Source organism: Corythoichthys intestinalis, chromosome 16, assembly GCF_030265065.1.
Source record: "Corythoichthys intestinalis isolate RoL2023-P3 chromosome 16, ASM3026506v1, whole genome shotgun sequence".
NCBI lineage: Eukaryota > Metazoa > Chordata > Actinopteri > Syngnathiformes > Syngnathidae > Corythoichthys > Corythoichthys intestinalis.
This window is the reverse complement of record NC_080410.1, coordinates 6,989,984-7,002,789: the sequence shown is the minus strand read 5'-3', so window position 1 is coordinate 7,002,789 and position 12,806 is coordinate 6,989,984. Positions and strand designations below refer to the sequence as shown.

The 12,806-nt window shown below is 37.8% G+C and overlaps 1 protein-coding gene across 1 annotated transcript in view; it reads right to left on the bottom strand.

The window, feature by feature from the left end:
• Nucleotides 1-7,992: 7,992 nt before the first annotated feature.
• The window catches only part of xpo6 (exportin 6), a 43,625-nt gene continuing 38,811 nt past the window's right edge, over nucleotides 7,993-12,806 (bottom strand). The window contains exon 24 of the mRNA XM_057817225.1: nucleotides 7,993-8,571. Within this exon, the coding sequence (XP_057673208.1) occupies nucleotides 8,470-8,571 (102 nt within the window). The 3' untranslated portion in view covers nucleotides 7,993-8,469. The remainder of the gene's footprint in view (nucleotides 8,572-12,806) is intronic.

The window sequence follows — 12,806 nt, the reverse complement described above, 5'->3', positions numbered from 1 at the left end:
GATAAGAAAGCAGTCTAAAATTTCAATGTGAACTTGTGCATTTATTGAAGATTTAACCACAGACAACTCCTCAGTGCCTTTGCCTGACATGCAGCCCCATATCATTAAGGACTGAGGGAATTTTGATGTCTTATTCCGACAGTCATCCTTGTAAATCTCACTGGAACAGCACCACACAAAAGTTCCAGCATCATCACCTTGTCAAGAGTCAAGAATCTGCAATGTCATGGCCTGCAAATAGCCCAGATCTCAACCCTATTGATAACCTGCGGTGGAAATTGGAAAAAAAAAATAATAATAAATGCTCCACAGCAACGCTCCGACCTGCAAGGATGATCTGGACGTTTGGTGCAGCAAATTGATGAAGAATACTCATCAAGTCCATGCCTCAGAGACTGTAAGCTGTCATAAAAGCCAGTGGTGGTGCTACTAAATACTAGAGATATGTTTTGATTGTTATTTATTTGTTTGTTTCTCATGATTCCATATTTTTTCCTAAGAATGGAGTGATTCCATATATATTTCCCTACACTTGCTCTATAAAATTAACATTTACTGACCACCACAATGTTTTTATTCATTTCTTTTAGTGTTTCTGAATGCTAAAGAGTTGAACTTTTGAAATACAGTAATTCATTATTTTTTCAAGCTTTTTACCTGAGTTTGTTCTACATGATAAAATGTCTGAGTGAGTGCTCGTCCGAGACTGGTGATTCCATACGTTTTGCTAGGGGTTCTACAAGTAAAAAAGTATTCGGTGAAATGTATACTCAAGTAATGAGTAACATTGTGAGTAACTGCTTAAGATTGCTGCTTGATTTTTTTTTTTTTTAAAAGAATGTTTTTTTTTTTTTTTACAAAGCACAATGTTATCTAGTTGAACTGTTATTATTATACTGGACTATGTCATATTGCATAACCACATTAAGCCAAAAAAACAAAACAAACAAACAAACAAAAAAAAACATTGAATTCCAGCGAGAGAAAAAACAAATCTACAGAAATTAAACATCATTCGTCCAAAGAGCATGAGTTCCCTGTAGTGGAGAAAAAATTTCCTATTTTCCTAAAATGACTTTATCTCCGGTTTTCTGTGGTCAATCGGTGCCAATTAAACACTGAGGGAGAGAGTTTAAAATCCTTTTGAGTCATGTTGATGGTTATGTTGGGGCCTCTGGCAATTTAAAAGTAAAATCTAATTATGTAAAATAAAGATGAAAACTGTAACAACTAGTTTAGGCCAAAGTAACTGAGTAAGAGTAGCGTTTCTTCTTCACAAATCTACTAAAGTATAAAGTATAGCTGAGAAAACTACTCTTAGAAGTACAATCTTCTCAAAAGGTTACTCAAGTAAATGTACCAGAGTAAAAGTAACACATTACTACCCACCTCTGCCCGCGGGACTAGATTTTGCAGCTCCTATTTGACACCAAATTTCCGCATTATTGTTGCCCGCGTATATTTTGCAATGGGAAATACTGTATATTTATAATAAATTGAACTAATTGAAAGATAAGTAAATAAGAAGGATAAATAGCAATTAACAACTTTTTTTTTTTTTTTTTTGTATATCATATTTTCTGCACTATACAGCATATCGGAGTACTTTCAATGAACTGCCAATTTCAAAACTCTTTTCATATACAGGGTGGACACATTATAAGATGCATCAGTATTAGTAGCGGTTGGGTTGCGTCATGCATTCAATACATGGAGCTGCGCTGAAGGGAATGTCATGCCATAAAGTGTATCACAAAAGTGAGTACACTCCTTGCATTTCTGCAGATATTTAAGTCTATCTTATCATGGGACAACACTGACAAAATGATACTTTGACACAATGAAAAGTAGTGAGAGTACACCGCATGGGATCTACGTACAGTGCCTTGCAAAAGTATTCGGCCCCCTTGAACCTTGCAACCTTTCGCCACATTTCAGGCTTCAAACATAAAGATATAAAATTTTAATTTTTTGTCAAGAATCAACAACAAGTGGGACACAATCGTGAAGTGGAACAACATTTATTGGATAATTTAAACTTTTTTTAACAAATAAAAAACTGAAAAGTGGGGCGTGCAATATTATTCGGCCCCCTTGCGTTAATACTTTGTAGCGCCACCTTTTGCTCCAATTACAGCTGCAAGTCGCTTGGGGTATGTTTCTATCAGTTTTGCACATCGAGAGACTGACATTCTTGCCCATTCTTCCTTGCAAAACAGCTCGAGCTCAGTGAGGTTGGATGGAGAGTGTTTGTGAACAGCAGTCTTCAGCTCTTTCTACAGATTCTCGATTGGATTCAGGTCTGGACTTTGACTTGGCCATTCTAACACCTGGATACGTTTATTTTTGAACCATTCCATTGTAGATTTGGCTTTATGTTTTGGATCATTGTCCTGTTGGAAGATAATCTCTGTCCCAGTCTCATGTCTTGTGCAGATACCAACAGGTTTTCTTCCAGAATGTTCCTGTATTTGGCTGCATCCATCTTCCCGTCAATTTTAACCATCTTCCCTGTCCCTGCTGAAGAAAAGCAGGCCCAAATCATGATGCTGCCTGCCACCACCATGTTTGACAGTGGGGATGGTGTGTTCAGGGTGATGAGCTGTGTTGCTTTTACGCCAAACATATCATTTTGCATTGTGGCCAAAAAGTTCAATTTTGGTTTCATCTGACCAGAGCACCTTCTTCCACATGTTTGGTGTGTCTCCCAGGTGGCTTGTGGCAAACTTTAAACGAGACTTTTTATGGATATCTTTGAGAAATGGCTTTCTTCTTGCCACTCTTCCATAAAGGCCAGATTTGTGCAGTGTACGACTGATTGTTGTCCTATGGACAGACTCTCCCACCTCAGCTGTAGATCTCTGCAGTTCATCCAGAGTGATCATGGGCCTCTTGGCTGCATCTCTGATCAGTTTTATCCTTGTGTGAGAAGAAAGTTTGGAAGGACGGCCGGGTCTTGGTAGATTTGCAGTGGTCTGATGCTCCTTCCATTTCAATATGATGGCTTGCACAGTGCTCCTTGAGATGTTTAAAGCTTGGGAAATCTTTTTGTAGCCAAATCCGGCTTTAAACTTCTCCACAACAGTATCTCGGACCTGCCTGGTGTGTTCCTTGGTTTTCATAATGCTCTCTGCACTTTAAACAGAACCCTGAGACTATCACAGAGCAGGTGCATTTATACGGAGACTTGAATACACACCGGTGGATTCTATTTATCATCATCGGTCATTTAGGACAACATTGGATCATTCAGAGATCCTCACTGAACTTCTGGAGTGAGTTTGCTGCACTGAAAGTAAAGGGGCCGAATAATATTGCACGCCCCACTTTTCAGTTTTTTATTTGTTAAAAAAGTTTAAATTATCCAATAAATGTTGTTCCACTTCACGATTGTGTCCCACTTGTTGTTGATTCTTGACAAAAAAATTAAATTTCATATCTTTATGTTTGAAGCCTGAAATGTGGCGAAAGGTTGCAAGATTCAAGGGGGCCGAATACTTTTGCAAGGCACTGTACATCCCTAAATGTCCAAATTGAGTACTGCTTGTCATTTTCCCTCCAAAATGTCATGTGACTCGTTACAGGAGTGCTGTCAGCATTGCTGCAGGAATTGAAGAGATGGGGGGTCAGCCTGTTAGTGCTCAGATCATACGCCGGACTCTGCATAGAATTGGTGTGCATGGCTGTCACCCCAGGAGGAAGCCTCTTCTGAAGACAGTAAACAAGACAGCCCACCCGTCTCATCAGCAGGCATGCAAACTTGCCACCTTTCGGTGAAATTTCGCTGTTTTGAAATCAAAATGGGTCATTCTTCTGAATCACCTAGATCCGAGGAGAAAAAAATTGGAGGGGGGGGGGCATGAAACAGTTAACTTGAAAACCGTACTCCATGCTCAAAACTACAATCTAGTCCTATGACCTTCACCTATCTCCGCCACTCTCTTCTCGTGACAATAAATAATTGACAAGAGTGCAGAGACGGGGGCACAGTTATCACCAATGAGGAGGCCGAACCCCTCTCCATCCCAGCTTCTCGCCCGGTGTTCTGCCAAAATCTGCTACATCAGCGAAACGTCCTACATTAGTCGAATTTGACACCCAATGTACTACCGTGCGTTCTAAACGTGTTTTGTTTAGATGCATACAGGAATAACGTACTAAAAAAATGCCTGCAGAAAACACTTAAATGTAGTTATATCAAATAAGGACAGTTTAAATACGCTATGTGACTAATGTGGTCAACTGCTTCAAAGCTAACACAAAAAATACAATGTTTAAAAGTATGCGAGGGTAATACATGCGAGTTATTTAAGGCCCCTCTATGCTCTCCGTTAATTACAGAAAGGGAAGAGTTTTGCCTTGTTGTGGAGGTCGTTTCATTTGTTTAGCAAGAGAGTTTATCAAACCGGAGCGCTCCGCTACAGGTCGCATTTGAAAGTACCCCCATTCCCGCGCTGTATGTACACCCCCCCGTTCATAAAACAACCTACAGGTGTACTTCTGTTTATCCAGTATGATGCCCTATAAATCGAAGTTAAGGACCATGGGACTAATTGCTTTGGTTGAATGTAAATAAAGTAGGGCTGTCAAAATTATCGCGTTAACGCGCGGTAATTAATTTTTTAAATTAATCACGTTAAAATATTTGACGCAATTAACGCATTTGTCCCGCTCAGACAGTATTCTGCCTTTTGGTAAGTTTTATAGCAAGGCTTTTTGTGCTGTCTAACAGCGAACTCTTGTGGTCGCTTTGCGACATGGTTTATTGTTGTCTTGCCAGTTCAATATGGCTGCACGACGTCTCGGGCTGACGCCTACGTTGTAATGTTTTGCTTATATGATCCTTGGACAAGATTTGTCCGTAAGTATGGTTGTTGTAAATAATGTACATATTATGTTAGTAAGCGAAATGTTATATTTTTTGTATGAGACGCTTTTTGTTTATGTTTAGTGAACCTGTATAGCGTGCTAAGCTAACGTTGTTGCTAATGCAATGCTTGTGTTTTTTTTTGTAGTTTTACAACGGTCTAAAGAGGACAATGGTTTGAGGCCAATTTATTCTTAAATCAGATGAAAAAGGAAGAAGTCTGATTATTATGGCGTCGTTCGCTAGCTGTCTAGCTTTGGAAAAAGTAGACGCTTCGGAGTGAGGACAGCACAGACAGATTTAAATGACAGTAGAGTGAAATGCCCACTGCAGCCCCTATGTACCGTATGTTGAATGTATATATCCATCTTGTGTCTTATCTTTCCATTCCAACAATATATTTTACAGAATATATATATAATTTACAGAAAAATATGGCATGTTTTATAGATGGTTTGAATTGCGATTAATTGCGATTAATTACGATTAATTAATTTTTAAGCTGTAATTAACTCGATTAAAAAATTTAATCCTTTGACAGCCCTAAAATAAAGTTATGATCACTACAGTTAATGGTTATGAAGACTTGTATTTTTTTTTCTATCTACAGTGGGGAGCACAAGTATTTGATACACTGCCAATGGGTTTTCCCATTGACTGTGTATCAAATACTTGTTCTCCCCACTGTATCTATCTATCTATCTATCTATCTATCTATCTATCTATCTATCTATCTATCTATCTATCTATCTATCTATCTATCTATCTATCTATCTATCTATCTATCTATCTATCTCATAGTTAAGTGAATGGAATTTATACTGTACCTGGAAATTCATATTTTATGCTGTACAGCTCTTTAAAATCAGCGACTGTCTCTTTGCAAATGAGGCAGACACAGTTGTTGCGTATTTTAGTAAAGAAATAGTCCAATTTCCACCTATCTTTGAAGCGCCAGCCATCGCAGTCAACTTTTTTTTTGTTAATTGTCGTCAATTTAGAAAATTAGGAGTAAAGTGTCACATGGGGTAATGTTGCTTAGAGTGTTGCTGCCTTTTAGTAGGAAAATGAGGAGCAGCATTTAGTGTGTAAGCTACTTCATATGCTGGTAGCAGTACTGCTGACCAATTCATTAAGTCTGTGCTGGCCAGACGTTATTGATTTTATGACAGAGACTGGGAGCCGGATGAAATTTGACCACGGGCCGCATTTGGCCCCCGGGCCGGACTTTGGACATGTCTGCACTAGATAGAGGGACTCTAAAGGGAATGTCATTTCATGATTAACTAATATTGATTAGTTAATATTGAAAATGGAAGGCTTTTGAGTGCGCCTTATAGTGTGGAAAATACGGTAATATAATAATAAAGATATAAATCATTACAAGATTTAGACATTCCAAATAAGTATCTCGTGTGTATTTTTTAAAAATATTTTTACTTCAGTTTTGACTCCTTGGCTGCCATTGACTGCAATAGACGTCCAATTCATTTTAACTGAGGGGCTGGAGGCAATAGAATTAGTTTCATGATCAAGTTTCTTTTATTAACAACCACAACACATACTCTATGATCTAAGCTGGCAGTGAATGTAGTTTTACCAGGCCGTACTTTTTACTTTTACTTGATTAGATTTGTGAAGAAGAAACTCTACTCTTCCTCATAAACAGATTTTAAGGGGGGGGCCAGCCCCCCCGGTGGCCGAAAAGTGTCATTGCATGAAATTGACTTTCCTATTTATACTGTATATAAAAGTTGTAAAGCAATAAAACTGCAACAAAAATGAAATGAACAAAATTTTTTTATAATGGGTCAAAATTATTTTTCGAAGAGGTCATGTGACTAGCACATTCAACAATCATTTGCTTTGCATATAATTTTCCAAAAAAAAAAAAAAAAATAGGGGAGGGCAATTATATTTTTCAAATGATTTTTTTTCTTTGATTGAAAATATTTTTTTTGATTGAATTAACTTTTTGGGGATTAAATGATTTAGACACAAATGTCCTACCCATAATATGGCCCAAACACAAAAAGGATTGCTTCAATCAAAGAAAGAAGACCAAAAAAAAAAAAAAAATTCAATGAAAAATTTGTTCAAATGCAAATTTTTCAATCTCAATTATTTTTTTTTTTTACATTCAAATGTATTCTATGATTGAAATTTTTCTTTTTTTGATTGAAGTGATTATCTTTTAGAAAATATATTTTTTGAAGCAACTTATTTTTTGATTGAATAATAAAGACAAAAACGTCCTAACCAAAATGTGGGCCAAACACAAATCAACATTACTTACAACCAAAAAAGTTGCTTCAATCAATCAATAAAAAAAATAAAAAAATAAAAAAAATAGCTTTGACATGCATTTTTTTTTGTTTCAAATTTATTTTTGCTTTCAAACACTTTTTTTTTTTTTTTTTTTTTAAAATTGAAGCAACTTTTTTTTGGATTGAAAATATATATTTTGAAGTTTTTTTTTTATTTTTATTGAAGCAACTTTTTTTTTTGATTGAATAATAGACACAAATCGACCTCCATATGGTTCTACCCAGGGGATACAATTTTTGACTGGGGTAACGACATTGGCATGACACCGGCAGGCGCACCATATTAAATGGATGATTGCCTAAGCAGCGTGATTTATAATTCCCCTCAAGAATGATGGGAAACAAAAAACGCCCATTGTCAACTTATTATATTTTTGAAAGTTAATTTTATGGCTGACACTGCGTTTCGTGGTCATCAACATGTTGAAAAAAGCGTATAGTTTTGAATATATGTCCACTGTAGTGACCAATGTTCCTGAAATGGTTAATCATTTTAGCAGCTCTGCTAAATGAGTTTGTTCTATTGTTAGCATAACAGCTATAACAACTAGCATTCACTTTATCATAATTGAGTTGTTAAAAGGTTATGAACTGATTTTTTAGATTGTATTAAAAATAACCCTTTCTAGAGTTCAAAAAAAAAAAAAAAAAAAAAAAGGAGGGGGGGGTCACAATGTTCAGCATGACAGACTAGAAAAATTCAAGCGACCTTAGGTTGATTAAGTGGCAGGGAAAAAAAATCCTTAAGTTCGAGTATGACACTGTACTTCAAAATGTTTCATGACAATACACTTGTTATATATAAAAAAGCATTTTATTAATTCAATCAAGTTTTCTCTTTCAGAATGGAATGATGTGAAAGATTTTAAGTTGAAAGTCAGTCTCCTTTGGAGATGAAAAAAAAAAAAACAATGCAAAAATTAACAAAAGCAGACATTTCAAAAACTCAAAATGAGTTAAAAGTGCTCAGTCCTAGCTCGACTTTGCGGCCGATACGAGGAAAAGAAGGCCTGGCTCAGACTGGTCCAGGTCTGGGGGAAAAACGACCCCACTCCAGACCAGGTTAACATTTCTTGCCAATTAATTATTGGCGGCATGCGGTGGGCGCTTCTTTAACCAATACGCGTCAAATGTTTACAGTAGGAATCAATAAAACAGCAGCATCCTCAACCTTCCTAAAACTTTGGAGACTTAAGCCAAAACAGTTTGGAGTGTTGGGCAAAGTGGTCAACACAGGCAGTCCTTGTATGTCCTTGGTGCAGTGGTTCAGTCGCGCTATAGCTTGATGGTGCCAGTGGGTAAGCTGCTGTTGCACAGCCTGTAGTAGCGAAGGTCGTTCACCAGCCGTTGAACGCTTTGAGTGAAGGAAGGCAAGTCCTGAGGAAAGAAGCAAAACAGACGTTTTTTTTGTTGTTGTTCTTGTTTTTTTTTTTTTTTAAAGACTCTTACACAGGGCATTTATTTAACTCCTTGGCTACCATTGAAAGCGTGAGACTTCCGACCCATTGGACTGGGAGGTGCAAAATAACATTTGTCCAGTCCAAATGGATTGGACCTCTAGCGCCGTCAACGGCACTGAAAAATGAGAATTCAAGGGCCATTTTTTCCAATTTAAAAGAATTGGATGCCTATCGCTGTTAGTGGCATGATATGGATTTAAAACTATTGGTTGAAAAAAAATAAATAGTTTGAGTGTAAAGTGGTACCTCTACTTATGAACATCTCTACAAATGTTATTTTCAGGTTATGACACGTTTCGACGGGAAAATACGATACAATTAGGCATTTGCAGGTATGATATTCTGACGGTATAATAACCTTAAGCCAAAATACCACGGTTTCACGGTATTGCAATTACAGCTCTAAAATGTGTTACTTTGTGGTACAGTATCTGGATTTAAAAAACAAAAAAACAAAACTTTTTCCATTGAACAGGATTGTTATTTTTCAAAACATTCACAAATTGGAACAGAAGTATGTTAAATTACAATAAATTTAAAAAATAAATATTTTAATGAAAATTAAAATAAATGTATTCCATTAGATGAGCCTAAACCCACAGCCACAGCTCAACATTATTACCATCAGAACAAAAATAATTGAATTATTTTCCATTAAAAAAAAACAACAACAACACGTGTATATGACACGTATCACGTTTACATTATACACACACACACACTCTCAACACAGTTGCCAGAGAAAAAAAACACTGCATGTTTTACCACCGCTAGACACACTAAACATGCCCGGGTTAACTCTCGTAGCTGGTGGGAAACGTTCAAGCCAGTGTTTACTAACCTTTAATTTTGTATAAATGCGAAATCATACTGGAGGTATTGCCTCCTCAGCAGCCACCCTCCACAAACATGTTTTACATGTCGATTGGCCCTCGTCCTCGAACCCACCCGGCTTTAAATATTCTGTAGCCGAAGTATTCCTATACCTGCGATTTCATTTTCTTCCATGGGGGGAAAAAAGTCCAGGTGTTTCACCTCCTCCAGCCATTGTGTAGCACAGCTGACTCACTGACACTGACCAACAACTGGTGGGGGAGGGTTGAGCCTTACCGCTGCAAGCGAGGGATTTCTCCATGCATTTTTGGGACATAAAAAATAGCTAATACCTTAGAGACGGTATGACTGAAAATGTTTGCCGTTTTGAAACCTGACATTTTCATACTACGGTATACCTTGAAACCGGTAATCGGCACATGTCAAGATACAAGACTGTACTGTATGTACTTCCTGCTTTTAAATGTTGCGGCATAAGATCTTGCAGCACTATTGGTCATAATATTTCTCATCATACTTAGTAATGGAATTCCGCTCTCCTATTGGCCTATTGTTGAATACGTACGTAATATGTACGTTTTTATTTCGGTGTCCGAGTATGATGACGTGCACAGGAGCAACGATGTTATTGTTGATATTGTGGGTCGACGTCTGGGCCAAATAAGCACAAGGCACCTTTTTGTTTTTGTCCCATGAACAGTTTTTTTTTTTTAAAGCCCACAGATGTTTTATTACATTAGTAGCACATTAGAGCATAGGTCTCGCGTTTTTGTGTCACAAAAAGTGAGATAAGCAATAGGCACCATTGCTCTTTGGGTTTTATTAAGATAATTATAAATACGAATATAAATTAATGCAAAGTATAAAAATACAATAATGCTTAATGATTTAGAAAAAAAAAAAAAAAAAAAAAAAGAGTATGGATACTTTTGATGACACTATTACTAGGGATGTCCCTAACCGATCACACAATCAGAAATCGAGCAAATTCTGCCATTTTTCGGAGGATTGGAATCGGGTTAAAAGGATCAGGTTTGTAGTTCTTAAAAAGTTCTTAGTTCTTCTTCTTGTACTTGTAGTTCTTAAAAGATAAACGTTATTATGAGTTAAAATAATTTGAAATGAAAACCCATCTTGAGGTCTTCATTTTTGTAAAATTTGTAAAATTAGTTTAACTAGTAGGTCGCTATTTGTTATTGACGTCGCAGGATGGTGATGTCACATGGTTACACTGCCGGGCTTCCAGAGTATGAATCTAGCAACATAAAGATGTCATCTGTTAAACCCTTTCAATTTGAACCCGAGAGGAACATTAATGAGCATGACAGCCCAATCGATCCCATAAAACGAGCAGCAAAAGCAAAATGAACAGGAAAGACGGGATGAGACGAGAGTATGACAAAACCAGAGTTCTGCCAAAATGTGCTCCACCGGGGAAACGTCCAACAAGAGGCGAATTTGACACCCAAAGTTATACCATACAGTGGGGAGAACAAGTATTTAATACACTGCCGATTTTGCTGGTTTTCCCACTTGCAAGCCATGTAGAGGTCTGTAATTTGTATCATAAGTTTTCTTTAACTGTGAGGGACGGAATCTAATACAAAAATCCAGAAAATCGAATTGTACAATTTTTAAATAGTAAATTTGTATGTAACTGCATGAAATAAGTATTTGATACATTACCAACTAGTAAATATTTTGGCTTTTAGTTCTTTTTTTAAGAACCCCTCCTGTTCTCCACTCATTACCAGAAGTAACTGCACCTGTTTGAACTTGTTACCTGTATAAAAGACACCTGTTCACATGCTCAAACAAACAAACTCCAACCTCTCCACAATGACCAAGACCAAAGAGCTGTGTAAGGACATCAGGGATAAAATAATAGACCTGCACAAGGCTGGGATGGGTTACAGGAAAATAAGCAAGCAGCTTGGTGAGAAGGTAACAACTGTTGGAGCGATTATTAGAAAATGGAAGAAGTTGACGGTCAATCTGCCTCGTTCTGGGGCTCCATGCAAGATCTCATCTCGTGGGGCATCACTGACCATGAGGAAGGTGAGGGATCAGCCCAGAACTACACGGCAGGACCTGGACAATGACCTGAAGAGAGCTGGAACCACAGTCTCGAAGAAAACCATCGGAAACACATTATGCCGTCATGGATTAAAATCCTACAGCGCACGCAAGGTCCCGCTGCTGAAGCCAGTGCATGTCCAGACACGTCTGAAGTTTGCCACTGACCATCTGGATGATCCAGAGGAGCAATGGGAGAAGGTCATGTGGTCGGATGAGACCAAAATTGAACTTTTTGGTCTAAACTCGGCTCGTCGTGTTTGGAGGAAAAAGAAGGATGAGTACAACCCCAAGAACACCATCCCAACCGTGAAACATGGAGGAGGAAACATTTTTTGGGGCTGCTTTTCTGCCAAGGATACAGGACGACTGCACCGTATTAAGGGGAGGATGGATGGGGCTATGTATCGCCAGATCTTGGCTGACAACCTCCTTCCTTCAGTGAGAGCCCTGAAGATGGGTCGTGGCTGGGTCTTCCAGCATGACAACGACCCAAACCACACAGCCAAGGCAACTAAAGAGTGGCTCTGTAAGAAGCATCTTAAGGTCCTGGAGTGGCCTAGCCAGTCACCAGATCTGAACCAGATAGAAAATCTATGGAGGGAGCTGAAAGTTCGTGTTGCCCGGCAGCAGCCCCGAAACCTGAAGGCTCTGGAGAAGATCTGCATGGAGGAGTGGGCCAAAATCCCTGCTGCAGTGTGTGCAAACCTTGTCAAGGACTAGAGCTGGGAATCTTTGGGCACCTAACGATTCGATTACGATTACGATTCAGAGGCTCAGATTCGATTATAAAACGATTATTGATGCAATGTTTTGTACATTAGTTCCAAAATTGTTCAAAAATACTCTCAAGCTAAACCAAACTACTATTTCAGTATCAAGTTAACATATAGCAGTAAACAAATATACAAAAATAACAGTAAATAAAAAACTCCAGTCCCCATTCTGTATCAGCAGCTTTAAACTACATTCAATTAATTTAATGTTGTGAATCAACCGTAAAGTTGTTAAAATTGCTCCCGTTATTCCATAATTTTTCCTTTTGTCTACTTTCGACATGTGAAAGTTTTAAAACTATTTTAAAGATAGATTCAAGTCAATATTTTACCGATTTAGGAGTATTTTAGATAAAAAGTTGATTAGGTTTGCTTGGAAGGTTCGCTACAACAGCCTTGCAGGGAAGTGTACTGCTTTAAGATGGCGGCCGTTTACTAACGCCCGCATCTAGCTTTTTGTAGGTGT